This window comes from Girardinichthys multiradiatus, chromosome 13 (genome assembly GCF_021462225.1).
Source record: "Girardinichthys multiradiatus isolate DD_20200921_A chromosome 13, DD_fGirMul_XY1, whole genome shotgun sequence".
NCBI classification, from domain to species: Eukaryota; Metazoa; Chordata; class Actinopteri; order Cyprinodontiformes; family Goodeidae; genus Girardinichthys; species Girardinichthys multiradiatus.
In genome coordinates, this window is record NC_061806.1 from 29,509,985 (window position 1) to 29,537,181 (window position 27,197).

General features: G+C 40.4%; 1 protein-coding gene across 7 annotated transcripts in view; it reads right to left on the bottom strand.

The window, feature by feature from the left end:
• Positions 1-27,197, bottom strand: part of pvrl2l (PVR cell adhesion molecule related 2 like) — a 396,229-nt gene that overhangs the window by 184,639 nt on the left and 184,393 nt on the right. For all 7 annotated transcript variants that reach the window (XM_047383829.1, XM_047383830.1, XM_047383828.1 and 4 more), the window contains 3 exons: positions 14,669-14,962; positions 10,348-10,465; positions 10,094-10,242 (listed from right to left, as the gene is read on the bottom strand). In XM_047383829.1, the coding sequence (XP_047239785.1) occupies positions 10,094-10,242; positions 10,348-10,465; positions 14,669-14,962 (561 nt within the window). The remainder of the gene's footprint in view (positions 1-10,093; positions 10,243-10,347; positions 10,466-14,668; positions 14,963-27,197) is intronic.

A 27,197-nucleotide genomic window follows, 5' to 3' on the forward strand; every position in this document is an offset into this window, starting at 1 on the left:
TAGGTCAATAACTGAATAAACTGCATTGTTTAATCTTCCTCTCGTCCTTTAAAGGCCCACACTGGATGGTGCTGGTGTTTCTGGTGATATGCTGGCCATACGGTCGTTCAGCTGTGTGAATAAGTGAAACAGATTGAAGTTGTTCCTGCTGTTCACCTGCTGATACTACGCCGATATTTAAACCTCCTAAAACTCAAAGCCCCCAATGTGGACGACTTCACACCCGTTTCTGATGCATTTATGTGCTCGTCTGTATTCCCCTCATGTCTGTGGGTGCAATAAGCTGTAGCCTGGAGGCCCTCAGCTCGGCTCTTATCTCCCTAACAGATGTTCCCCCTGTGTGGCCACAGCACCAATGGTCACATGGAGAGAGGTAGACGAGAACTCTGATTCCTAAAAGGTTCAGTCAGATGTTCTTGTTTCTGATTGTCAGAGAGAAATACATTTCTAAATAGGGAATGAGCTTCTGATTCCGCAAGCTGAAGTTTTCTAATGTTTTAAGACCCTCTGAAGGTTCTTCATACCTCTTCTAGTTTACATTTAAAGTAATCTTTAAATTTTACCAACATATTCTTTGTGCAGTGAGTAAAAATTTACAAAACCATTATTGGCGTCGCATCGTTTCTTTTCTATGTCCAGGTATCTTTGTCCAAAACCTGATGCCATCACTTTTATCCTGAAACGTTTAATCATATAAATAAAAATGAAGAACATGTCAAATAAAACCAAGCTGGTATTTCCTCCTATTTTAAGATACTCTGCGGCCATTGTCTGAATATTATTCACAGTAATGACCAGTATGGTTACTTTGCTTAACTTATTAAGTAAAGAGGTGAGAGCGAGAGAGAGTGAACAATGTCATGAAAATATTTAATTGCGATACTATTTCTGAAAATTGCGATGATGACTAACCCACCTTTTTATGGGTTTTGTGTTTTAGCTTTTTTTAGCATTACACACATTTTTCTATTAATAATTGAGAACGCTATAAATACTTTTCCATGTGCTTTCAGGAGTTCCCTTTAAACTTTTAATGAAAAAGAAACGTATAATAAAACTCTATAAGCTCCAACAGGTCGAGCACAGACAGCGATAATAATGTGTAAGAAATAAGGAACGGCAGGCCTTCTTAGACTGCTTAGAATAAGCAAGTGACATAATAGGTCTGAATGGGAAAATCCCAATGGAAACAGATATTAAGTAAACAAAGCTTTGTCTAATTAAGTCCTATTTTTCTTGCTTATGTTTCACCTTGAATATTCGAAAGGATAAACTAAACTTTGCAGGATGTAAAGCTGATGATCAGTAGGCGGGGACGTTGTTGCACCAGATGCTAAAGTTTTATGGTCAGAGACACGCACAAGAGGAAACTGAATCAGCTTAATCATGACAAAGATTAGATGAGATGTCCAAACAGTCCGTTTTACTGTCTGTTGCTATAGCAACAATAAAGCATGAAGCCACAAAAAGCTGCAGCTGTAATTAACTGAGCTTCTGTCATAAGCTTTACATACGCATGTGAAAGAATTTAGACCTTAGAGACAGTTTAGGATTTAATTTCTCTTCTTTTTAGACAATTAGTCAAATTATTACATTGATTTTAAATCACCATGATCATCACAACATTATGGTCATAATTCTCTTTATTTTTTAAGTTGAAACGCAGCTTTTAGAAACCAAGAGAAATATTATATTAAACTTTTTATGACAGAATTAACTATTTTTATGTTTAACATTTACCAACTGAAATACACAGCATTCATTGGATATATTCAGCATATGCAATTAATAATGAATAAGACATTAAAGGTTAGTTCAAGACTTAATATGGAAAAGAGCAGACATGCAACAGAAACTTAGATATTTTTCTGTCCTTAAAGCTCCTTGTGAAACAGCTGTACAAAGTGTACTTACAAAGACAACATAGAAACATGTGGAATCAGAAAGGAATACCTAAAAATTCAGCTGCAGAAAACACAGATTGAAATACAACTGCTGGAGCATCAGTTAAATGTAGGTGAGGTGATCACAGAGGTGGATGATTTTATTTGTTTGGACAAAATATCAATAAGTACCAGATTTCACTTGCGGGCCTCTGGATTGCTGGCAGTTCCTATATAAAAGCTCTGTCTTAAAATCAAATTTGACTAAACCTCAGTTTTTTGTGCCTGATGATGATGAGAATATAAACAGAATTACACTACAATCTCTGTCGGGGATCAAACTAGCTAAAACGTAGCCCAAACCCAGGGTTACTTCAATACACCCTGCTAACGAGCAGGGTTGGTGCACAGAGTAAGTTGCAGAAGTAACCTGACCCAGGGTAATGGTTACCTGGATATCTGAAACCGAAAACCCAGAATATGCACATACTTAACCCAGAACTTACTATGAGTTTTCAATAACCTCACTTTCTGAAAAGCACAGTTGGTTTTCTTGCAGATTACACATTAAAGGTTTTTCACATTCATGTCAAATATTTTTGGTCTATTGTGAAGACAGAGCTCATCTATTAAAATCCAACTGGGTGTGGCGAAAGAAAATCTAAAATAAAACTACACTTTCTACTACATAAAGGCTGAAACATCTGCTGGTGTTGATCCAGGATGCTGGTTAGAGAAACTTTTTCTCCAATGGGGAAGAGTGGGAATCTCTTAAATTTGGTGGTATAAACGAAATACTACTGTATATTTTTTTTATTCAGAGAAAATACAAAACTGGGAATTGTTTCATCCCAAGAGTGATGCCATTTTTGTTTTAGGGATTGAGGTATAAAAGCTGTAAAACTGCACGTTTCCAGCAAAATATTCCACTCTACACTGTTCTCCTCCTGTGTATGTTCATAGTGTTTGATTAGGCCTGTCCTGAGGTTAGCAGGGGTTTTGTGGCACGGAGTTGGAGCCAGAATTTTCTCCCCATGGCTACATCATCTGATTATTTCATGCACAGTTTGGCATGGTTCAGTTTATCTGAGGGTGTATATGTGAAGCACAGTATACATGTGCGTCTTCAAAGTGACTATGTGTCTTTCCAGTGGACAGCTATCTCGGTTGCTGCAGGCGATCCAGGAAATGCTTTTCCACTCGTCCGTCTAGATGTGGCTGTCCATTTGAGTGTGTATAAGGGTGTTAATGCATGTGTGCCGCAACATAGCCACCAGCCCCGTGCCAGCTGGACTCTCCCATAAAAGGCTTTTCTTGTGCTGTAGAGGGAGGTTGGAGTGATGGCCAGAGAGGTGGAGGACAGAGAGGGTCACAGCCTCCTGCCAGCTCAGTCTTACGAACTCGACCAGAAGTCATCACGGTTTTTATAGAAACCCTTCGTCCACTCTCCTCCTGCTGCTTCCTGCATTTGAACCTCTCCATCATTTCCCTCTCTCACACAAACACTTGCCTTTATCTCAGTTTTCAGCTCCTCTGCAATCACCATCTTTATTCCGCTGCCCACCCCATCTCACATCCTCTCCTATTCTCCACTCCAATCGTTTTATTTTATTTTTCCCTGCCAACATCCTCTTCCACTCTCTGTGCACGCCGCCCTGGGCAGATCCAGCTGGCGCCGTGGAAACCCAGCAAGCCATGCATAGCTGGCATGATGTACATGTTGAGGGATGGGGTTTGGGGTAGGGTTGGGAGGATTGTTTGTGCAGAACAGGAGGGAAGAGGTGGAGGGTACATGTTTTTCTTGTCAGCAAAAACACAAAAATGTCTTGTTGCATTAAAGAAGCACTTACTCCTGAGAGCTCAGCATACATCAGAGAGATGGACAGAGTATGGAGGTGAGTGAGAGTCATTTTATTAGGCCTTTCAAAATTCCTCCCAATGCCATCAAACCTCCTCCTTCAGAACCACTTCTCTTTCCCAAATTATTTTCCATGCTTCATCCTGATCAGCCCCCTCTTACTGTGTTCCCAGCTTCTCTGTAGACTGAGGGGGGGTCATGACTTGTGATGGCTCCTTGATGGCAGCGCAAATGGCAGACGGCAAGAGGCTTTCATCCACTGTTCAACAAAAAAAAAAAAGGAGCCGGTAACGGATCTCAGCAAGTATATTTGCAGCGTGTGTTAATACCCGGGTGATAAATATTACATTAATGAGAGCCAGAGCCCTCTCTGCCTAATGGTTTGGATTTCTGCTGAGAGACTGGAACCAGTATCCCACAGATGGACTTGTTGTGATCAAGTTGAAGATGCATGATCAAAAGCTGAATCAAAGTAAAGTAAATCAAAATAACATATTGGGTTTTGCGGTTAAAGCCCATATCTCACCAGTACATATCCCTGTGCAACATATCAGGTATTTTAGGCCATGGAATATGACACTGATACAAACAGATTTTGTTGAGAAGAAAAAAAAATATTTCCACAAAAAATGTATAAATTAGGTAAAACAATACGATGAAAACAAGCCCTAAAAAAAAAACGATACATAGCTTGGATGATAAAAATGTAAATATCTAAAGAGTTAATGTGGAAATGAGAAGAAACCGACATCTTAGTTTCAGAAAAAACAGCATTATTAAAATGATACGCTACTGCTGGTTAATTTACAATTAAACAGCCACATTCTACCGATAGAGAGCGGACTACGAACAGTAAAGGTGTGCAGAGGAGATGGCTACCAGAGGTTTGTTTCCCCTGATTTATTCTTACTGTTTATTCTCATGTTTGCACACTTGCTCAGGCTATTTCGGCCAATTGTGCACATCGCCGTATTTACAGCAGTCCATGCACAGGAAGATAGGAAGAGCAGCGAGTCTGAAAGCCAGTGTGTTTGTACAAGCATTTGCATTGTTCAATATAAACACAGAAGGAATAAATATTGCTAATGTTTGATAGACTTCTTAAAATAACTAAACGTTTTAGTAAACATTGTAGTAAGAGCTGTATTAGGACTGCACTTCCTTTTTAGATGCTTCTTCTGCAACCAGTTGTTGATTTTACCTGTTTACTGCTTAAAATAAGAAATACAAGTACGCCTCAAACAAATACTCATTGTGGCCAAATTCTTTCACTAAGCAAAGGCATAAATAAGCCTTTAGGTGTTTTGTGGAAGTGGAGCCATTACTGATGATAATCTTTAGTGTCTTTGTGCTGAGACTAGGCTCTGTAAAATTACCACCCATTTATTTCTCTCATATTATGACTTTTAAGCTACATATTCATTTTTGTTGGTGAAATATGTCTGTAAGAATACAACTAGGTTTAATTTTAAGGCATGCTACTACCTAAATAATAATGTAGCTGAATTAAGCGAGGAATATTTGTGAATTTAAACAAGCATTAGCAAGAATGCTTTTGTCTGATTGTTGCTTAGCTGACAGCAATCATGGTGCAGTATGGGACATCTGTGCATCCTTGGCACACAGTCCAGGTTTTGTTAACTAATCAGCAGAAAACAACAATCTCCGCATTGTTTTAGTAGATGTTTAAGAAAAACAAGAAAAAGAAACTGACTTTGGACTACACAAGTGTAGTCATAGGCTGTTTTCAACAACTAGATCAAAATGTGAGAAATTATCTTGTTTTTTTTTGGAAAAATGTGTTGTTGTCCAAACTTCATTAAATTATACATGTGTGATTGTTAGATCACACGTGTAGAAAAGATACTTTAGCAAAAGGAGTAGGTTAAAATTTCAAAGTGTTTTTCAAGACATCAGCTCCAACACAATAAAAACCCACAGAAAGTCTAACTCCTCTGATATTGTCTGTTTAACAGCTTTTAGGGGGACCAAAACTATATTTTATCCATTTACAGCTTCAACGGCAGCAGATAACCACTCTGACCTTTAAAGCAGGCAACTGTGTTTGTCCAAGGGTCAATGGTAATGATTTTCTCCCTCATCCGAAGCGTGTCGTCTGTTGAGGTAATTGGCTCAATACATTCATGGTGCTCGACCTCGGAAAAAGCACCATTCTAAAAAAACATGTTGTGCCTCAGAACTTGAAGCAGTAGAAAGGATTTGAGGTAAAAAGGTTGGACAATTTTCGCTAGTGCCAGAAATAAGCTAGGACACACTGCTGATTTTATTCTGAAACCCTTGATTTCTAGAATCTATCTGACGGATTGTTGCGTTTGCAATTTGTTTAACTGTTCCATGGCTCAGCAGTGAAGTTTCTAGATGGAACAAAAAACATCTGAATTAGTGGAAGCTTGTCTGTAGGACTGACAACATGGAAGGCTAATCAAAAGGTTCTGGTGTCTATTTAGGCAAAATTATTTAGAAGAAGATGATGCAGATATAGAGGATGAAGGGCACATTGGATGCGAAACTATGAAGAGGACCTTTGGGACAGTTCTTGCAATAAGGGTCTAACTGGGTGGTGCAGCTGTAAGAGTAAACTCAATGAAAGCTGTCTGGGTTCAAATAAAAATCGGGTGAATTTGGAGCTCTGAGCATATGGTCCGATTGCAACAAGTCATCACTATGCCATCATGGTGTTCAAGACATTTTGGGTTACTTGGTTAATTTAAGATATGGAGTTTATTCCAAATGAGGATTTAAGTCCTTTAACTTCTTTGACAAATGATCATTATTAGTTGAAACTGTCATCCAGAACAGGAAACCCAGTAAACAACCCAATACATCCTCAGCTGTCATTCTTTTCTTTTTCATAAACATGTGTGTTGTCAATTTGTCCATAAATACCATGATAAACTAGATAGCTCACATACGCTACTGTTAATTTTTCGGCTTCTATGGAAGATTGACAGTAATACTGAATGTTCTGCATCTGAATGCATCAAATTAGACATAACTAGCTGTTGTGATAGTAATATGATAGGAGATGAAACCTGTGATATTTTTGATGGTTAAGGAAACATGTAACATGAAAAATAAAAACAGATAGTACTCATTTGGTTGTTTTGTCAATAAAATATAAGAGAGAGATTTCTTTATAGCTCCTAGTGTTCAGCTGAACATATAGAGGGAAATAACTAGAACTTGTGTCCTACTCTTTGTGGAGATAAATCCCAGAGAAACATGACATGAAGAACTGGTTAACAGAGCACTATACAAGTGTTCATTTCCAACAACATGTTTCCTTTGTGCATTTAGTGGCCTTAGTGTTGGCGTGTGTTTTAATTAGTCAGTCATGCTGAATGAGTCATTCAGCCTTATGCTGCTGATCCTTTGGAAAGGTGAAAGAAATAATGTGTTCTTGCTGTGGCTCACTACCACTGGCAGACTGGCCATCTGGAGTGCTAGGACTTTCCTGAGCCAATGCAAAAATATATGAATATGATAACTGGACCAGTACAGTCAGACCGCCCCCTGATTATCATAAACAGCATTACTGCAGCTCAAATGCATTAGATAAGTATACCAGAGACAGGAAACCGTTGAGTTTTCACCTCCAGCGAAGCAGTATAAACTAGAAAAACTGGTCCGAAGCAAAGGTTAACAGGTGATTATTCTGACACATTGTGTCATTCTAAATATTATCTTATCATAAATCTTGTAACATTAGCTATGGTTTATTTATACCAGCATATAGAAAACTAGCACCAAAAACAAAACTGTCTGAGATCAGAAAATAGATGTTTATATTTGGATATCAGGATTGACCTACAGTCCCAAGACACAACATCAGAGCCTCCTCAGTAGTTTTACATCTAACAGAAAATGAAGAGAGAACAAGATAACCCCCATTTATGCACTAAAGTGTAAATCCCTAACCTTCTATCTGATTCTGATTGTTGATGCATTTACAGACTGAATAAAATGGAAAATTCAGAACCAGTTGATTGGTGAATCGCTACGTATTCCATAAATTAAGCAGTTGTGTTTGCGTCTACAAGGACAAAATATCTACAAGTATTAGAAATATTTCAGCTGCTCAATAAACATTTAATATTCGCTCACGGTATCGAAGTTCTTTATAGCCTCTAAGCTACTTTAATGAGCTGCTGTGATTCATTATTTCACCTAATTAAACACAATAAATAGCTTTTAGTGAAGTTATCAAGAAGAAGCTTGATTAATAACAGGTTTATTACTTATTTAGCAACTATTTATAAAGAAGTGGTACCAAATGTTCTGCTTTAGAGTTCCTGTTTAAACTTTTAAAAATTCGGTGATAGTGACTTTTCCATAAACGTGGCGTACAGAATAACTCTCTTCCTCTCCCATTTGAAAAGGTGAGCTGTCAGTCAGCTGTGTATCACACCCAAAGGAGGAGGATACCCCCTGGCTGCTAAAATTGTTTTCTTGTAGCCATGATTTAGGAGTGCTGTCTTGTAATCCTTATCCCCATGCATGGAAAAAATTTAAAGACAAAACAGTGTATTTGGATATAGACAGTTGATTGTTGCTTATTCCATAAACTGACCTATTGCATCCACTTATTGATGATCACAATATCTAAACGTTTCCACTGCTAAATAAATTTAACATTACATTTATTTCACGGACGACTGCAACAACTGCAGGTTTTCCAGTCTTTAAGCTGCTTTAATGAGCCTGCATGATCCATTATTTGATCTCATTACTCTTATTTAACCATAGGGCAGTTGTTGTGAAGAATAATAAAAAGAAAAGGCAGTTTATTAATTAGCCTCCCAAAATAATCTTTTCAGAGACACCTGTATACAGACACATGCCACAACGTTGGCTTCAGCACAAACCACGTTATTCTTACTGCAACATTTCCTGTCATCATCTTCACTCACATTCTGCAAAGCCTTTGGTCAACCTTCTGCCTCTGGTACTCACCTTCTTTAAGAGAGTTCATTTTAAACCCATCTACTTAGTGTATTGCAAGCAAGCCAGGAAACATGGAGGATGAATTCAGTACAGAGGAGAATGAATCAAAAACTTCAGCCTTACTCTCAGATAGAAAAAGATGAAAAGTGTTTCTGTGAGTCCCTAAAAGTGTTCGCAGAGTGTGTATGGATTGAGCGGGGGTTTTACATGCATCTGAAAGGGATTTCTGTGAGGTAAGTGTTGGCTCCTTGATACTCTGAGTCGGTCACAATGATATGCTCCCAGCAAGAACAGGAGCAGCTAAGCCACTTTCGAACCTCCCACACATCTAGCACCGTGCCTGACTGAAAAGGATCTTTGTTTTCTGGAATAAAACAATTCAAATCTGTGGCTCAGATTTCCCACGGATTTTCTAAATGTAGCATCCATGCTGTCATTTGGCTAAAGAGAATATGTTAGTTTTGAATCATTTATTGTTGTAAAGCTCAATATAGTGATAAGCCATCTAATTCCTCCAACTAAAAAGGATTTTGACCATTTAAGGAGCTGGTGTTGAGTGCAACATTGGAAACACATTGAAAATAAACCAACACAACGTTTCATAACGTTTTTACAGACATGGATTGAGAACTTCATTTTGTGAACTGTGTGCATTTTGATGTTTCAGATCAGTTTGTGAAAAGAAAGTTATCCTGATCGAGCTTCCACCAGCCAAACCCAAAGAGAAAAATCCACCCTGCTTTCAGACACATCATGTGACAGAAAGGAGAAGAAGAGATGAAAACCATTAGGGAAATGTTAGTATAGATATTTGTTGTTGCAGAGAAGAAGGGAGGGTGAAAAAAGTAAAACTCTGCAAACTGGCTCACACCAACTTGAAACCTTCGGTAAAATATAGAAATCCAGAAACATTCTCAACAGCATCCACCGCAGGGTCAATGAAGTCCGATAAGGGCTTTGTACACTACAATTTCCATTTAATACACCACCAGCAGAGATGCAGTGTCCTGGTTGCATTATTGCTATGTAAACTTTTCACTTCAGCAGATTGGTTTCGTTTTGCAGTAATAAATATTGGCCCTTATCGAGCAGTTTGGCCCTGCTGTGGGGGAATAGCGGATCAAAAGCCTCCGCCAGACACCGCTGACAGCCGACCAGCAAACAGAGATCAGAAACCCCACAGTCATCAGATCAGCTCTGATCCCAGCACGTAAGTTTCCAAAAACTAAAATTTGCATGCATGTGTGTCCGTGTGGTGGAGGAGATTTGTGGACTAGTTGTGCATTCAAATATTTATCTACATCAATGTACGCTGGAGAAACTGCGAATGTGGCGTTTGGATTTTATGGCGTCTTTGTGTTTTGTTTTGTTTTTAATTCTGACTCACCTATGACAAACGTGGTGAGTGTTTTTCTGCTTGCCCCATGCTTGTTCTTGACCTCACAGGTGAAGGTGGTGTTGACAGCGTCGTCCACCTTCCTCACTGTCAGCTTGTTGTGCTCCACCACCACCGTGTCAGGCAAGGAACCGGACGCCCTGGAAAGGGCAAAAGTGGAAGATGATGGAGGAAAATCTATATTGTAATTGTGCAATGATTAAGAATTTAATTTTAAGAAGAAGGCTGTGGAGTGTTTTCCTTACGTAGTCCAGGTGATGGTGGTGGGCTCAGGGTTGGCTTTGGCCAGGCAGAAGAGCACTGCATCAGAGCGGCCGACGTACCAGTTGTTGTCGTAACCGTCGATGGTGACAATTGGAGGGTCTGGAAGCGAAAGTTGTTGATAATTACCGTAAACCCAAAAGTCCATTGGATTATCCCTATATCGCTAGACTCATGGTATAATTGCCTGAATCACTGGTGAACGATTTCAGAAAACAAGCAAAAACAAAGTTTTCAGCAATACATTATATTTTTAATTGATATATTAACAGAAAGCCAAAATATAACATAGGCAATTATGCTTTACGGCTAATGATATGCTCAAATGACATATTTTCTATAGTATAAACGAAAGGCATTGCTGAAAGAAGCAATAATTTGTCTTGTTTGCAGTTTGCATGTAAGCACGCAGCAAACCTGTCAAAGAAGGTGCTCGGGTTAAATGACACCCAAATGTAACTTCTTCAGCCTGCATGTACACTGTGTGTGGCTGACAACAGTGCACATCCACGAGAACACACCATCCCCCCAGTGAAACATGGTGGTGGTGGTATCATGCAGTGGAAGATGGACAGAGCTAAGTACAAGGCAATCCTGGAATGAAATATCTGTTGGAGCCTGAGGAAAACTAGGACAGAGGTTTGCCTTCCAGCAGGACAAGGACCCGAAACATAAAGCTAGAGGTACAATACAATGGTTTAGATCAAAGTGTATACATATTTTATTATGGCTCCGACCTAAATCCATTTGACAATTTGTGACAAGACTTGAAAATTTCTCTTAACAGACATTCTACAACTAATCTAACTGAGTATGAACTGTTTTGCAAAAAGGAAATGCGCAGAAATTTCAGTTTCTAGATCTGAAACGCTGGCAAAGTCATACCTTCAAAAGATTTGCTGCTGTAACAGCAGAAAAAGGAGGTTCTACAAAGTGCTGTCTCAGGAGGCTGAATACAAATGCATGTCACACTTTTCAGCTTTTGATTTTTGTTTTCACTCTGGAAATCATATTGTCCCTGTCTGTGACATAAAATCCAGATAAAATACCTTGATTGTGACTGTGACCTGACAATATTTTGAGACGTTCAAAGGGTGTAAATATTTTTGCATGGCACTGTACTGTTGGGTCCTTTTATTTGAATAACAAAGTTGCTGTAAGTGTACTAAAGTGTGCATGCGTGTGGTAAGCGTCGACTGTGACAGAAATGATGAGAATGATGAGAATTCAGAGAAGACATCTGAATGTGTTGCTGATATGTGCCCACATGTTGCAGCTGTATCTCATAAAAATGTCACAATCTCAATAATAGAGAAACGCTGACCTTTCCATAAAAATTAAATGTAAGGAAGAAATCTGTTAAATTTAAAACAATGTGGTGAATGAGAGAGGTTAAAAGAAGCAGGAAAGGTTGGTGTCACCCCTCATAACCTTTTCTAGAAAACTAATCTAAAGACATCATGGAAGAAATCAACATAGAGCAATAGCTCTGAGAAATGATTGGAAAAAATGACTCAGAATGAGAACAGGAAGGTGTGGTGAGATAGGTTTGTTTTCCCTCAGAGTGCTGCTAACCTATAAAAACTGATCTGAGTTTCACAGCAGACATAATCCTCAATCCTTCACAACTTCAGTGAACTAACACAGAAAAAATGTGGTAGCCTGACTCTTCCAACTCTGAGCAACCATCTGAGCTTTGGGACATTCTGAACTTCACTTTTTTACAGTCATGCATTCTTTTTCTATACTTGGTTTCATTCTGTTTTCCATGTATTTATGCAGCTCATGTTTACCGACAGCATGGAACCATAATTTATTGTTTATATATTTAGTTATTGTTTATATCTATTATCTACTGTTGGTACCAACAGACTATTTCAAATCAACCTAATCCTCTCTCATATTTAACTCTTTAGAAATTAAATGTAATAGACTCAATAGGATTAGTTCGTGTAACATTTGGTACAACCAGCTTCCTAATGTCTTTTATTAAGGTCTGGGTCTTGGGTTTATGATTAAAGGTTGACAGCTGCTGACATTACTCCTGTAGATATAATGAATAGGAAAACATTTTATGGTCAGATGAGACCAAAGTTGAGTAAAAATCTTAGAACTCTGTAATCAACAGTCACGCATGGCAGTTGTATTATTATGTGGAGGGTCCTTTTTGCTGCTTGTGGTACTAGTACATCGCACAAAGTTGATGCAGTTCAGAAAAAGGAGAGTGCACCAAATTCTTTAGTTTTTACTCCAACCAGCAGCTACATGAAAGTTAGACACAAATGGGAGTTAAAACAGGAGAACAATCCCAAAAACTGATTTTGGAATGGATAAACCAGGCTAACATTAGACTTCTGAAATGGGTTTCAAAATTCTGGCCCCAACTCCATTTTAAATTTATGAACACGCCTGAAAACTGACGTATTTCATTTAACTCTACCGGTTCTGTGAAGAAGAGAGGTCAAATGTTTAGCCAGAATTATAACAGAAGCATGTTGTTGGCTACAAACAGCAGGTGACTCAGCTGCAACTTGTTAAGGGATATTTACCAAAATAGTGTGGGTGTATGTATTTATTTGACCCCATATTAATATTTTCTTATTTGGATCAGAAAAATCTATACAAATTTTAAACTTGTGCACCCAGTTCTTGTTTTGAGACTGGTGATGTTTGCCTGTGCCCAAAAAACAAAACATCACCTGTCCTAATGATTACCGTCCTGTTGCTCTGACCCTGGTCATTATGAAGTCATTATGCCCTGCTGTCCTGGACAGCCTGCAGTTTGCCTACAGGGAAAAACGTTCAACAGATGATGCTGTCTTGTTAGCACTACACACGCTCTGACTCATCTGCAACATCCTGATGAATATGTTAGGATGCTTTTGTGGACTTTAGCTCAGCCTTCAACACCAAACATGCTGGCCCTGAAGCTCCACATCCTTGGTTTATAGGGAAACTCACATCTGTCCCACTGATCCATAACACCGGCACTCCGCAGGGTTGCATACTCAGCCCTGCCCTCTTCACACACGACTGCTCAGCCATCCACGACACAAACACGATCGTGAAGTTTGTCGACGATACTACTGTGGTGGGTCTCGTATCAAACAATGATGAGACATTGTTTGAAGAGAAGAGGTTCACAACCTGACAGAGTGGTGCTCCAGGAATAACCTCATCCTGAACACCAGCAAGACCAAGCAGGCCATAGTAGGATTACAAAACGTCCAGGAGGACCTCTCTGCATACAGGGGGAGGTGGTGAAGCATGTGGACATAGCAGATCTGTCCCTTAAGAAATATGCTGTACGCACTGAGAAACGTAATATTAGGTTATCCTACATCTTGCCACAACCACTGTTTCACATGTACACACGCTTAATATCAGACATCAGAGCCTATACCTTATTGTTTCTTTGTAGAATCTGCATTAATCAGAAAATCAGCATAAAGTCCCTGGGCATTCACATTTCCACTGACCTCTCCTGGACTGAGAACACCTCCCAGCTGATGAAGAAGACCCAATAAAGGCTCTTCTTTCTCAGGAGGTTAAAGCAATCCGGACTCTCTCCTCAGCTACTGACAAACTTTTACAGGGCGAGGGTGGAAAGCAACCTGTGTCTCAGTCAGACCTGGATTCGGTTTATGATACATGAGTCCAGACAAAGGCCAGATGCATTGACACAGATCCCACCCACCCAAGCTATGAGCTGTTTGTCCCACTTCCATCGGGAAGGCGGCTCAGCTGCATGAAATCCAAAACAAATTTGCTCAAAAACTATTTATTTCCCAGAACTGTGGAGGCAATCGCCCCCCTGTAGACACTCAATAGTCCTTTTCATGACCAATGTCCGTTCACAGGCTGCTTTCTCACACGCTGCACTTTATGTCAATACATCATGCTACTTTCCTATGTACATATTTCATACTTCTCTTTAGAGATGTTTTCAGCTGCTATTAGTGCTCTAATTTTCCTCCTGATGTGCCTTACAATTTTTATTTGCGTTTTATCTCTTACACTCCATGTTTTTAATTTTGTCTGTGTTCTATATATGTGTGTATTCTGAACAGAGCGTCTCGACAAAAATTTCATTATGGGTCCATAGTGATAATAAAGATTCTTGATTCCTGATTCTTGATTCTTTTTTAACAAAAACTTGTAATTATGTGTTATAATCTATTTCCACCCTACATGCACCTCATGCAGACAGCCCGATAATGATGACCTAGTCCCTTCCAGCAGAGTGTGCCTGTTTTCTTTCTCTCTGACGACTCACAACTCAAAGGTTTGTTTTCTTTTGCTTACACTCCACAGAAAGCTTCAGAACTTCAGTCCACGGCCGGTCCTGTGTCCTCTGGTCGACCAGACAGGTCACCTCTCTGCCGTTATCTGCCACAGTTGGGACCAGCCTGTACTCGCTCCGGACCGTCACTGTGCCGTCCGGCCCGTTCGTGGTGGTGGTTGAGTGATTGCCACCGACTGACGCCAGCCACTTGATGGTTGCTGCCGGTTTCCCATCCGCGCCCTCACACTGGGCCACCACCACCGACTTGCTGCCAGCCTGGACTGTCACAGCTCTGGCCGAGTTCTTGGGCTTGGCTGGTTTGAAAAATGGGAAGAAGGTTGAAACAAAGAGGATAGGAGACACAATGGTGATAGGAATCCAGGTGGTGGAAATAAGCGACAGAAGAAAAGTGACAGCAAAGAAAAAAGGTAAAAGAAAATAATATTGTGAAAAAGGGGAGGCAGGAGGAAGGAAGGAAGATGTGCAGAGGGGAGAAAAATGAAAAAGTTATCAGTCTCATGTGTATATACTTCCACTTCTTTTCATTAGCTTTCAGCTTAAATTCAAACATCCATTATTCAAATCAGTGAATATTGCAAAGTTTCTCCTGAAACTATAAAGGCTTACACAGCAGATGTTGGACAATGATTTTTGTTTTTATTTTCAAATGTGCAACATCACAAATACCAACCAAACAAACTGAAAACAATGACTTTTTGTATAAAAAAGCAGAAGAAAATCTAAGTAAGAAAACTTTACAACCAACTTACAAAACAAATTTCTAAATACAAAAAATCTTAAAGCTTCATAATTATTTTTTACCACTTTAGGGCATAAAGTTAGTTAAATACCACAAATGCACCAATAATGGTTCATTTTAATACACAATTAAAAAATATTGTATAAAAGAAACAGTTAAAAAAGGTTAACCCACATAAATTGCCACATTGTACTACCATAACTTTACAGTATACTCTCCTCTTAAAGACACCCCTGTTTAACAAAATTCAGAAAATACTTTATCTTTATTGCAGTAACATAGTCTCACTGAAAATCTTACAAAATTCAACCTTTGATTGGAGCCCATTTATGTAGCGTAAATAAATCTTTTTTTTTTTTCTTTTTTTTCACTTATACATGAGACCATTTTTTTCCCATTCCTGCTGTTAATACTTTAAAGAAACACTTTTGCCAATAGGACAGGCCTTAGTCTTCTCCTTAAACATTTCACAATGTTGGGTCATACAGATAGATGGATCTTAGATCGATCCTCTTTGCATAATCTCTTTAGATCATCCATAATCCTGTGACTCTTCTTTGCAGCTCAGCCCATGGGTTTTTCTTTAGGATTTAACTGTGTATTTGAACACCTGAGCGCAGACTCGGGTGAACTTAAAGTTGGACTGCTAGAACCTCATGGTGAAAACTCACTATTCCTTTGTCTTCACTCTTAGTGTTTTTCCACTAGTTGCCGCCTAAAAGTTTAATGACCTTTTGTGTTTCACTGAACTCCAACGTTGGGGGTTTTATGACTGCAGCCTGGTGGAGGCCGCTCCCAAAGCTTCGCCCCAGGACAATATTTTCCATTGTTTAGCCATAACTGCTGATTTGTCTTTCATACACGCTCAATGTTGTTTTATCTTGTTTAGTTAGATATTTTACTCCTTTTGTGTAGAACTTTTGCATGCTTGATTAGGTGACGATTATTGAATCAGAATAGCAAGGTGTATCAGGGCTGTTGATTTAATAAATATTCATGTAGAGAAAGCGTTTGTGTTCATTTTGAGCAAGAGTGATTTGTCTGTCAAAATAAGGTCAAAGTTCCCACACATTCGGTGAAGCGGTTGATTAAACAGTGACATCAAGTAATAGTTATCAATTATTACTGAGAATTTTATATTTGTAATTATCAAGGGCTTTGAGCCATAATTACAACACCAGAGGACATCTCTGATTTCGATTAATAAGTAATGATTTTTGGTTAAGAAATTAATCTTTTTCAAATTATGACTTTAAATTATAATTCTTGATAAATATTAATAAATCAAAAATCATAATTCTTACATTGCTTACAGATGATAAAACCTATAAAATTAGAACATTATATCAGACCAATAAAAAAAAAAATTTAATATAGAAATGTGGGCCTTCTAAAATGTATGTCCATATCTTCTACAGTACATGAGCTTATTACTTGATTGGGTCTCAGTCCAGTTCTTTTTCTCCTCATCACAGGTAAGATGCTTCAGGAGTGGTCCAACAACAGGAATGTGACGTTTGTAGTCCATGTTCTCCATATGTCACTGTATGATGGTTCTTGAAGCCCAGATTTCAGTTACAGTTCATGCCTTGTGCTTCAAACTCTTGAGCAGGCTTTTCTTCACAATCCTCTAAAGGCTGCAATTATCTAGGCTGCTCGTGGGGTTGCAAAATTCAGAGAGCTTAAACGTTGAAAACCTTCTATGGGAATAAAAGAGAATTTATAAAAATAAACATTCATAATCCAGGAATTAGAAACGCTGAAGGTTGGCCCTTAACAGGTATTTTAAATATAGTTTTCAAATATAAAAAGATTTTCCAACCTCAGACCTGGAACTCATCACCAAAGATAAATCCTGACACTATACCAGTGGAAATATGCTGGTCAGTGATTCTAAGAAGGCTTTGATTGATGTAATCCCAATGAAGATTTTTCCACTGATTACTAAGAAAGGTAAAAATATCTATATTACAAGTATGCAATTTTTATTAAAATGTAAATAAGAACAGGTAAATCATTTTTTTCTTAATTGATATTCCTTTTACAGTACCTTGTTTCTTTATCAACTTCTAGCTGAATGAAAATTTTATATCTAAACCCACCACTGAGTTTGAATACATTCGGGCTTCACTGTATCTTTCAGTACAAGTACACTTAAGGATATCTTTCCCTGCTTATTGCAGGAGTATTTAGTCCATCTCCTCTACATCAACTGTGCCTTCATCATCACAGAAATGATTTCTATTATCCTGGACTTTTAAGCCACACAGTTGAGCTCAGGGTCAGAATGAACATACGTTTTTATCACTGGGTAAATATGCACGATATACGGAACTATGTTTAACTTGCAAATATTGCATAGATGTATGTCTATAACAAAACAAAATGTTTATATTTATGTTTGAACATAATAGTTAGATTAAATTACCCCCAGTTTCATATTAATGCCCCAAAATTCCCATTAATTGCAATAAATATCATGGAAAGCTTCCAACTTGAATCATTTCCTAAATTCCCCAGCTTCGCTTCCCATGGAAAGCTTTCCTGGGAATAGCCTGCCTCTTTGTAGCCCTTTTTCTACCACACTTTTTCCTTCCACTAAACCTTCCATGAATTATAATTCGATACAGCACAGCACCCAGCTTTGTTTGGAAATGGTTTTGTGTTGTAAATGATAGTTTACTGGAAAACTCTCAGGCCAGCAATCTTCTGTATGATTTTGTAGGCTATAACATGACCAAAACATATTTCTTCAATAAAACTATTTTTTTTTTGTTTTTTTGCATTTTCAGGGAAACTAAATTTTTTGTTTTTTTCTGCTGTAACCCATGATCACCAAAATGAACAGAAGAAAACACAAGAAATACATTACTCTGTGTGTAAAGAAACTATGTATAAGTCTCAGTTTTTTAAATGATTTAAATAATGCGCCTTTTCAACGCTATTCTAATTTAGCAAGATTCACAGGTAAAAGGCTAACTGGTGAAATGGTACAATAGTAGTTGTGTCACTAAAAGACTGATCATCTCTTTGAAAGATCTTTGGATCCCAGTCATTATGCCTGCTGATAAGCACTTTAAATTGGACTCAGGGTTTATTGATGGTGCCACAAATTCATAATGATATTTTAAAATGCTTTCCCATCCAATATATTTAAATTTTTTCCTTAAATCTATTCTGCAATGCGCTGATATTTTGGAAAAGATGATTGAATTTTACTCCCTAAAGTGAGCTTGTCAATCATCTCCAGCTCCCTGACTCTGGTCAGAGTTGCACATCAGTAGCTTGCCTCTGGCTTTCTGGTACGTGTCATGTATCACTTCTTTCATACCAGCATCAATGACACATCGAAGCTGCTGCCTGCTGCACAGATTGGCGCCTGTTTCATCATGGGATTGTAAATTTTCAATCTTGTTGAGTCCTTAAATAGCAACTGCCAGTGTCCAGACGGTTTGCTCCACCTTGCTGACTGAAACATCGGTCGAGGTGAAATGAGTCTTATTGGAAGCAGAAGAAATATTTCAACAGGGTTCCAAGGATGTACTTAAAATAAGCCAACAGTAAGAGCCAACGCTATTGTAAGTTTTTGTCAAGCTGAGTGACAGAAACAAGGTGGATATGTGTAATTACTAGAAATAATTCAACTCTACAGTCTGGTAGAGCGGCGACAGTGTCATAAGATGGACAGGGCAATGGCACCATCTTTCTCATTTATATGCATCTATGAAATAATTAATTTACATTTTTTTTATTTAGATTCCCATCAATGTTTTAAGCTCCTAATATTTTATTATGCCATCTTATGACACTAAATATTAACCCTCCATATATTTAGGTGACTTCAGAGCTCCTGTGAAATGCAAAATGTATGCAGAAATAAAAAGATATTAAAAACATCACACACTAATTCCCTCTGAAACCTGAAGGAAATCTTCAATGTGAGGGTTCATCAGAGAACCAAAATAAAAGAGAAGAGACAAACTGAAGAAACAAGACAAAAATTAAATAAATATATATTAAATAATGTAACAAAAACAGGGTGAGATAGAAAATTAAGAAATGAAGCTAAAGAATGGCTGTGAAGGGAGAATGAAAGGGAAACAGAATGGCTGGGAGGGGTTTTGATTGATCCGGAGACTTAAAGCAGTCAGGACAATCTGTCCCTGATGTATTTCGTGACGTTATATCCAATTGAGGCAGCTTCTACTCCTTACCGTAGCCCGAGGTTTTCTAACAGAGCAATTAGAAGGCAAGGAAAAAGTTAGACTAACAGAGCTCACAGGACTGTTAAAAGCTCCTCGCCGTTTTGTTCTGATATGAGTTTATTTACACTGTTTTTCCAGTACTCTCACTACAGCACATTCTAACAATGTGTATGACCCAAACAAGATTGTTGTGAAATAATAAACTCACTGGTTTAGAAAACTAATGCTCATGAAAGGTTTTTGTGTGTGTTAAAGGGAATTTGTTAGATTCTTATTATTTCACCTACAACAGCAAATATTGTTGATGTCATTTAAAATCTAATATGAAAAAAGTATGCAAAATTTGACATTTTTGCATATTCTGCCTTTACTTCAGTCTCAAACAAAAGACAATGCGCCTTGACTATGAAATAATCCAAAACATAAAAAAGAGCCCTTATTTCATCAAAGGTATGGAGGTTTCTTTCTGCGATAGGGGAGTTGTCCTTTCCACTGTTACCACATGCAAGCTCAGTATGAGCGATTGCAGCAAAGTTTACAACAAAATGCAGCCAACTGTCCACTGTCCCCGCAGTAGGAGGGATTGCTGCAAAGCAACGCCCTGTCTTTCAGTGTTTAACCCTGTCTCTCTTCTAGACATACTGGCTTAGCTTCTACTGTGATTAACGCTATGTGCTCTCTTTTCATAATATGGACTTGGCTCAGAGTTCATCTGCTTAGCCGCATTTCTCTCCTAGATGAAGCCACTAAAGGAGCTACAACCATTAATGTTTTACTTTTCTCTCCCAAAGAAAGTACTCCTAGACCAGTGCGGTATGTTCTTTCAAACCCCAGTCGGTTGCAGCAAATGGCTGTTCATACTGAGCCTGGTTCTGCAGGAGGTTTCTTCCTGTTGCTATATGCATGCTCGGTGTGAGGGCTGCTGCAAGGTCAATGCAAGCAACTCTCCAATGTGGCTACATGCTTATCCAGCTCAGCTCTCTCTTCACCACAACGAACCGGCACAGCGCCCCCATTACTGCGGCAGCCGCACCGAGCCGTCTGTCGATCCCCCGCACCATTCTTCCCTCACTCGTGAACAAGACCCCGAGATACTTAAACTCCTCCACTTGAGGCAGGAACTCCCCTCCAACCTGAAGAGGACAAGCCACCCTTTTCTGCTCGAGAACCATGGCCTCGGACTTGGAGGGGCTGATCTTCATCCCAGCCGCTTCACACTCGGCTGCGAACCGCCCCAGTGCATGCTGTAGGTCTTGGCTAGAGGGGGCCAGCAGGACCACGTCATCTGCAAAAAGAAAAGACGAAATCCACTGGTCCCCAAACCAGACCCCCTCCGGCCCTTGGCTGTGCCTAGAAGTCCTGTCCATCCCCCACAGGGCATCATGAGGGACACAGTCGAATGCCTTCTCCAGGTCCACAAAATACATGTGAACCAGTTGGGCAAACTCCCATGAACCCTCGAGTACCCTGTAGAGGGTATAGAGCTGGTCCAGTGTTCCACGGTCGGGACAAAAACCACACTGCTCCTCCTGAAGTCGAGGTTTGACTATCAGCTGACTCTCCTCTCCAATACCCTGGCGTAAGCCTTACCAGGGAGGCTGAGGAGTGCGATACCCCTGCAGTTGGAACACACCCTCCGGTCCCCCTTCTTATGAAGGGGGACCACCACCCCAATCTGCAAGTCCAGAGGCACTGTCCCCGACCGCCACGCAATGTTGAAGAGGTGTGTCAACCATGACAGCCCCACAACATCCAGAGACTTGAGGTACTCGGGGCGGATCTCATCCACCCCCGAAGCCCTGCTACCGCGGAGCTTTTTAACCACCTTGGTGACTTCAGCCTGGGTGATGAAAGAGTCCAACCCCGAGTCCCCAGCCTCTGTTTCCACCACGTAATGCGTGATGGCAGGATTGAGGAGATCCTCGAAGTACTCCTTCCCACCGCCCGATAATGTCCTCAGTCGAGGTCAGCAGTCTCCCGCCCCCACTATAAACAGTGTTGGCAAAGCACTGCTTCCCCCTCCTGAGGCGCCGGACGGTTTGCCAGAATCGCTTCGAGGCCAACCGGTAGTCCTTCTCCATGGCCTCACCGAACTCTTCCCAGGCCCGAGTTTTTGCCTCTGCCACAGCCCGGGCCGCAGCACGCTTGGCCTCACGGTACCCGTCAGCCGCCTCAGGAGTCCCACAAGCCAACCACAGCCGATAGGACTCCTTCTTCAGCTTAACAGCATCCCTTACTGCCGGTGTCCACCACCGGGTTCTAGGATTGCCGCCACGACAGGCACCGCAGACCTTACGGCCGCAGCCACTCGGACTCTATGTCTCCAACATCCCCCGGGATCTGGTTGAAGCTCTCCCGGAGGTGGGAGTTGAATACATCCCTGGCCAAGGGCTCCGCCAGACGTTCCCAGCAGACCCTCACTAAGTGCTTGGGCCTGCCAAGTCTGTCCGGCTTTCTCCTCCTCCAGCGGATCCAACTCACCACCAGGTGGTGATCAGTGGACAGCTCAGCCCCTCTCTTCACCCGAGTGTCCAAAACATGCGGCCAAAGGTCTGATGATACAACAACAAAGTCGATCATTGACCTCCTGCCTAGGTTGTCCTGGTGCCAAGTGCACTGATGGGCACCCTTGTTTGAACATGGTGGTCATTATGGACAATCTGTGACTAGCACAGAAGTCCAGTAACAAAACACCACTCGGATTCAGATCGGGGAGGCCATTCCTCACGATTACGGCTCTCCAGGTGTCACTGTCCCACTTTCCCACGTGGGCGTTGAAGTCCCCCAGCAGAATAATGGAATCCCCGGAAGGGGCTCTATCCAGCACCCCTGACAGGGACACCAAGAAGGCCGGGTACTCCGCACTACCGCTCGGCCCGTAGGCCGAAACAACAGTCAGAGACCTGTCCCCAACCTGAAGGCACAGGGATACGACCCTCTCATCCACCGGGGTAAACCCCAACACGAGACGGCTGAGCTGTGGGGCAACAAGCAAACCCACACAAGCCCACCGCCTCTCCCCGTGGGCAACTCCAGTGTAGAAGAGAGTCCAGCCTCTCTCAAGGAGATGGGTTCCAGAGCCCACGCTGGAGGCGAGCCCGACTATTTCTAGTCGATATCTCTCGACCTCCCGCACAAGCTCAAGCTTCTTCCCCCCCAGCGAGGTGACATTCCACATCCCTAGAGCCAGCCTAAGCATCCGGGGATCGGGCTGCCGAGGTCACCACCTTCGTCCGCCGCCCAATCCTCTTCGCACCGGTCCCTCACGATTCCCCCCGCAGGTGGTGGGCCCACTGGGGGATGGCCTCATGTCTCTCGTTCGGGCTTGGCCCCTCTGGGTCCCATTAGGAGCAACCCAGCTACCAGGCTCCGACGAGTCCCGACCCCAGGCCTGGCTCCAGGGTAGGACCCTGGCTCTGCCGTACCGGGCGACGTCATGTGCCTCGATTTAATAGTTGTCATGAGGGGTTCTTGACCGCTCTTTGTCTGGCCCATCACCTAGAGCCTGTTTGCCATGGGAGACCCTACCAGGGGCATTTACGCCCCAGACAATGTAGCCTCTAGGATCATTCGAGGACTCAAACCCCTTCACCACGTTAAGGTGGTAGTTCAAGGAGGGGCAAAAGAGTAGTGGTACATAAAATTTTGTTATGTACCATGTGTTTTTACTTAAGAACTTATTGAAGTCCAAAAACCTGAGGTTTAGTGTATCTTAGTGTTTCGTACTGGAGTTAAGGCAACAGTTAAATGGAAATACTTACTGCATGATTAGTAAATACTCATATCCACTGCTCAGCCATCTGTATTCTAAACACCATATAATGAGTGAATAATAAACATTTTGAACACAGAATTAAAGTTAAAATGGGTCAACAAAGCAGGGAACAAATCAGTAAAGGCTGATTTCACCAATTACAAATGTAAAACATTGATAAAGCCACTGGTTTAGTAGAGAAAACAGCTCAGCACAGATATTGTCCAAGTAAAGACAGCCTGAACCTGTGCCATCATGATAACTCAACCATTTACTCCCCTAATGCCTCTTGGTTAGTGGTTTGTGCTAGCGTGTGGCTCTTAAAATTTAAACTGATATGTTGGCAAATCAGATTAAACTAATCCATGAGCCTGGCTGGTAAATGGGACCCTTGCAGATTCAGCCTGGTTCAGCAAAATAAAAATAATTATGTAGTACTACAGGATCATCTGGGGTTTTTAATAGAAAATCTGATCAAAGTGTGACGTCTGGTAACAGACTGAGTCTTCGGAAGAGATGAAACAAACAGGCTAGTGGCACATATTGATCTTTTCTCCCCCTCCTAGTGTCTAAACATGGCAGCTGTGATGAAGGGCGGTCAGGTGATTTATTCTGTTATTTTCTACTTTGTTGAATGCATTGTCAAAAATCAATACATGCTTCTGGATCTTGCGACGGCTTTTGAATCCATGTCTCACCAGCTGTCCAGGTTCATAAAGCTCTCCTCTGAGCCTGACACTTTCCTGCACATATTTACAGATATTGTCATGCAAAGCATCTGTTTGCATCTGCACTCCTCGTCAATGTATAACAGTACATGAATATGCAACATGGAAATCTTTTATCCTGTAATTATTGCATGTGTGATGCTTTGACAACTTAACATTGGCTTCTGGAAATGTTCCCATAAAATAATTTGGCCAGAGATTCATTTAGATAGCTTGAGTGCCAAGTGACTAAAAGGTAATTATTTTTACCATCATTGTGATGCAAAAACTCAAAGAAAATAGTCACATGGGCATTAAAAGCACCTAAAGAATACCCATTTAAAAGGTAATTGGTCTTCAAAAACATTTTATTATCTCCAGGGATCCATCTGTTTACCTTCCATTTACTATTTACCTTCTGATGTACGCTAAGATGAATGTTACCATTTTATTTCTTTTAACCTGCTGGTGCATTGATTCTTCTGACATTTTTTGTTAAATGAAGCTTTTCTTGGTGTTTAGTAATTTTATTTTCCAAAATCAAGATAGGAGTCATCTCTTTGAAAACTGTCCCAGTGAATGTAGCAAATTAATTAAGTGCTATGACTAATGGCTGTACCAGCACCATGATGTTGTCACCTTTTAGTTGTGCTGTTTTGCAAAAATCAGGTCATATCCAAGTCAATATGTCAGTGAACTACTGAGACAGGGAATGTTCCTTTATTTTAACCTTTGATAAAAGTATCCATCCATCCATCCATCCATGTATCCATGAGGAACAATCATATATATATATATATATCATAATATATATATAATATATATATATATATATTATATATATATATATGGTATGTATAGCAAATCATAACAGTGATGGCAACTTCACTTTGTGCAATATCACAATTTGTCGTATAATGAGTTTTTGTCGGACCAACGTGCAGAACAGCATGGTGGATTTAAGAGCTTCTCTTTAATAATAAGAAGAAAAAACAGGAACAAACTTACAAGGATAACCAGACAGTACAAATGGACAAGGAGCAGGTAGCAGACAGTGTGGTATACAGGAGGAGCCGGTGACAAACAATGAAAACCAGAGAGAATAAGTACAGAGGGAAGTGGAGAAATGGACCAATAAACTGAGGAGGTAATCAAGGAGAGAATCAGGCGCAGCTGGTGGAAGAGTGAATGCTGGAGAACTGAGGGAGAATGACTAATTAACACAGATGAGCATGGAGAACAGGGAAGTAACAGAAAACTAAACAGAATGAATCTAATAAGCCTGAGTAAACTGAAAATAAAGCAACTGAAGAACATGGTAGTGCAAAAAAGGTAAACAGAACTCAAACCCAAAACCTAACAGGCAGATTCTGACACAATCACAAAGGACTGCTTGAATTTAACGCCTGGAATGATATTTCATTTGCAGAGCACTTGAAATATTTTATTTTCCTGCAAATCTATAATTTATTTAGGGACATGAATTGGCTCGAATTTCTCTTACTGCCCACAACAGGAGTATTTTTATTGGCTGAGATTCTATTGCTTATGGAGAGTGGTGGGGACATTGTGTTATGTTAAACAAAGAAAAGTGTCCAGAAAATGAATGTTAGTCATAATCAACATTGTTACTGCAAATAAAACTCTTCCTGAAGTCATGCAGCCATACTAGTGTCAGTCCCCATTTTGCTTCCAAAACAGCCCTGACCTGTCGAGACACAGACTTCACTTAGTCACTAAAGGTGTGCTGTGGTGTCTGGCACCAAGATTTTGGCAGCAGATCCTGAAATCCAGTAATTCGAGAAGTGGGCCTTGGATCTAGCTTGATTGTTCAGTCTATCACAAAGATGCCCCACTGAATTGAGAGCTGGGGACTTTAGAGACTAAGTCAACACCTCAAACCTATTGTTGTGCTCCAAAAACCATACCTGAACCATTCCTGCAATGTGACAGAACCCATTATTCGGCTGAAGGAGGCCACAATCCCCAGGGAATACTGTTTCCCCCCTGACTGGTCAGCTACCATGACAAACTGATGCATGCCATGTCCATTAATGGTCCTTGGCCACCAATGACCCTGTTGCTGGGTTACCATTGTTTCTTCCTTGAGCCACTTTGAGATCCTGACCAATGGACACTGAGAAGCCCTCACAGGAGCTGCAGTTTTGGAGATGGTTTAATGATGTGGTCTTGCCACAGCTGCTTCCAACACATCAACTTTAAAGAGAAATTGTCCACTGGCTGCCTAATATATCACGCCTACCACCAGGTGCCATGAAGGAGGGATACAATCTAATCATTTCCCCTTTCAGTGGTCATAATGTTATGCCTTATCAGTATATATACATAACACCACTTTCACATTATGAGTTTCCAGAGATGCTAAATATGTAGCCAATTGAGATTTGTGCACAACTATAACTAAACGCTTCTGTTTTGGGGGGAAAAGTTTGTCACACAAACATTCAGCTTATAGTAAATCCAAACAAATAAATCCAAACAGTCGTTTTCAAAAGAATTTACCAGAAAAAGAAATATTACACCCCCCCCCTAATGAGGTCAGCTCCACTATATTTTATAATAATAAATTCCCAGTTTTTTTCATTTTAATGTCCTTTGCCTCCATCCTCTACATGTAGATGAAGACCCTCTTCTCTTCTGAAACAGTGAGGCTGCATGAACACATATAACGGACCCCTGATGTACTCCACTTGTCCTCACCTGCAATCATATTTCTGTCCTGCTGGCTTCACTAAATCCAATAAGATGCAATATATTTGGTTGCCACTTATTATGTATGGTCCCCATCCAAGCCATCAATCACTGCCATGCCAGAGATTTTTTTTAATTCAGACTCCAATAGGAGCTAACAGGATTGGCTGACTGTTCTGCTGTAACGAATAAGTGCTGTTAGGATTATGTATTCATACTAAAATAAGTTGTGATACAATCTGAGGGCCCATGGTTCAATATCCAATATGATGTAATATGATTGGCTTCCAGCTACTGTGGATTCAATAAGGTTTAATGTGATTGGCTCATATGGATTGTATTTCTAAGAAGATAGAATATGACTGTTCTCCAGTGACTTCAAGGTATTGGGTTTGCCAAATGCTTTCACTC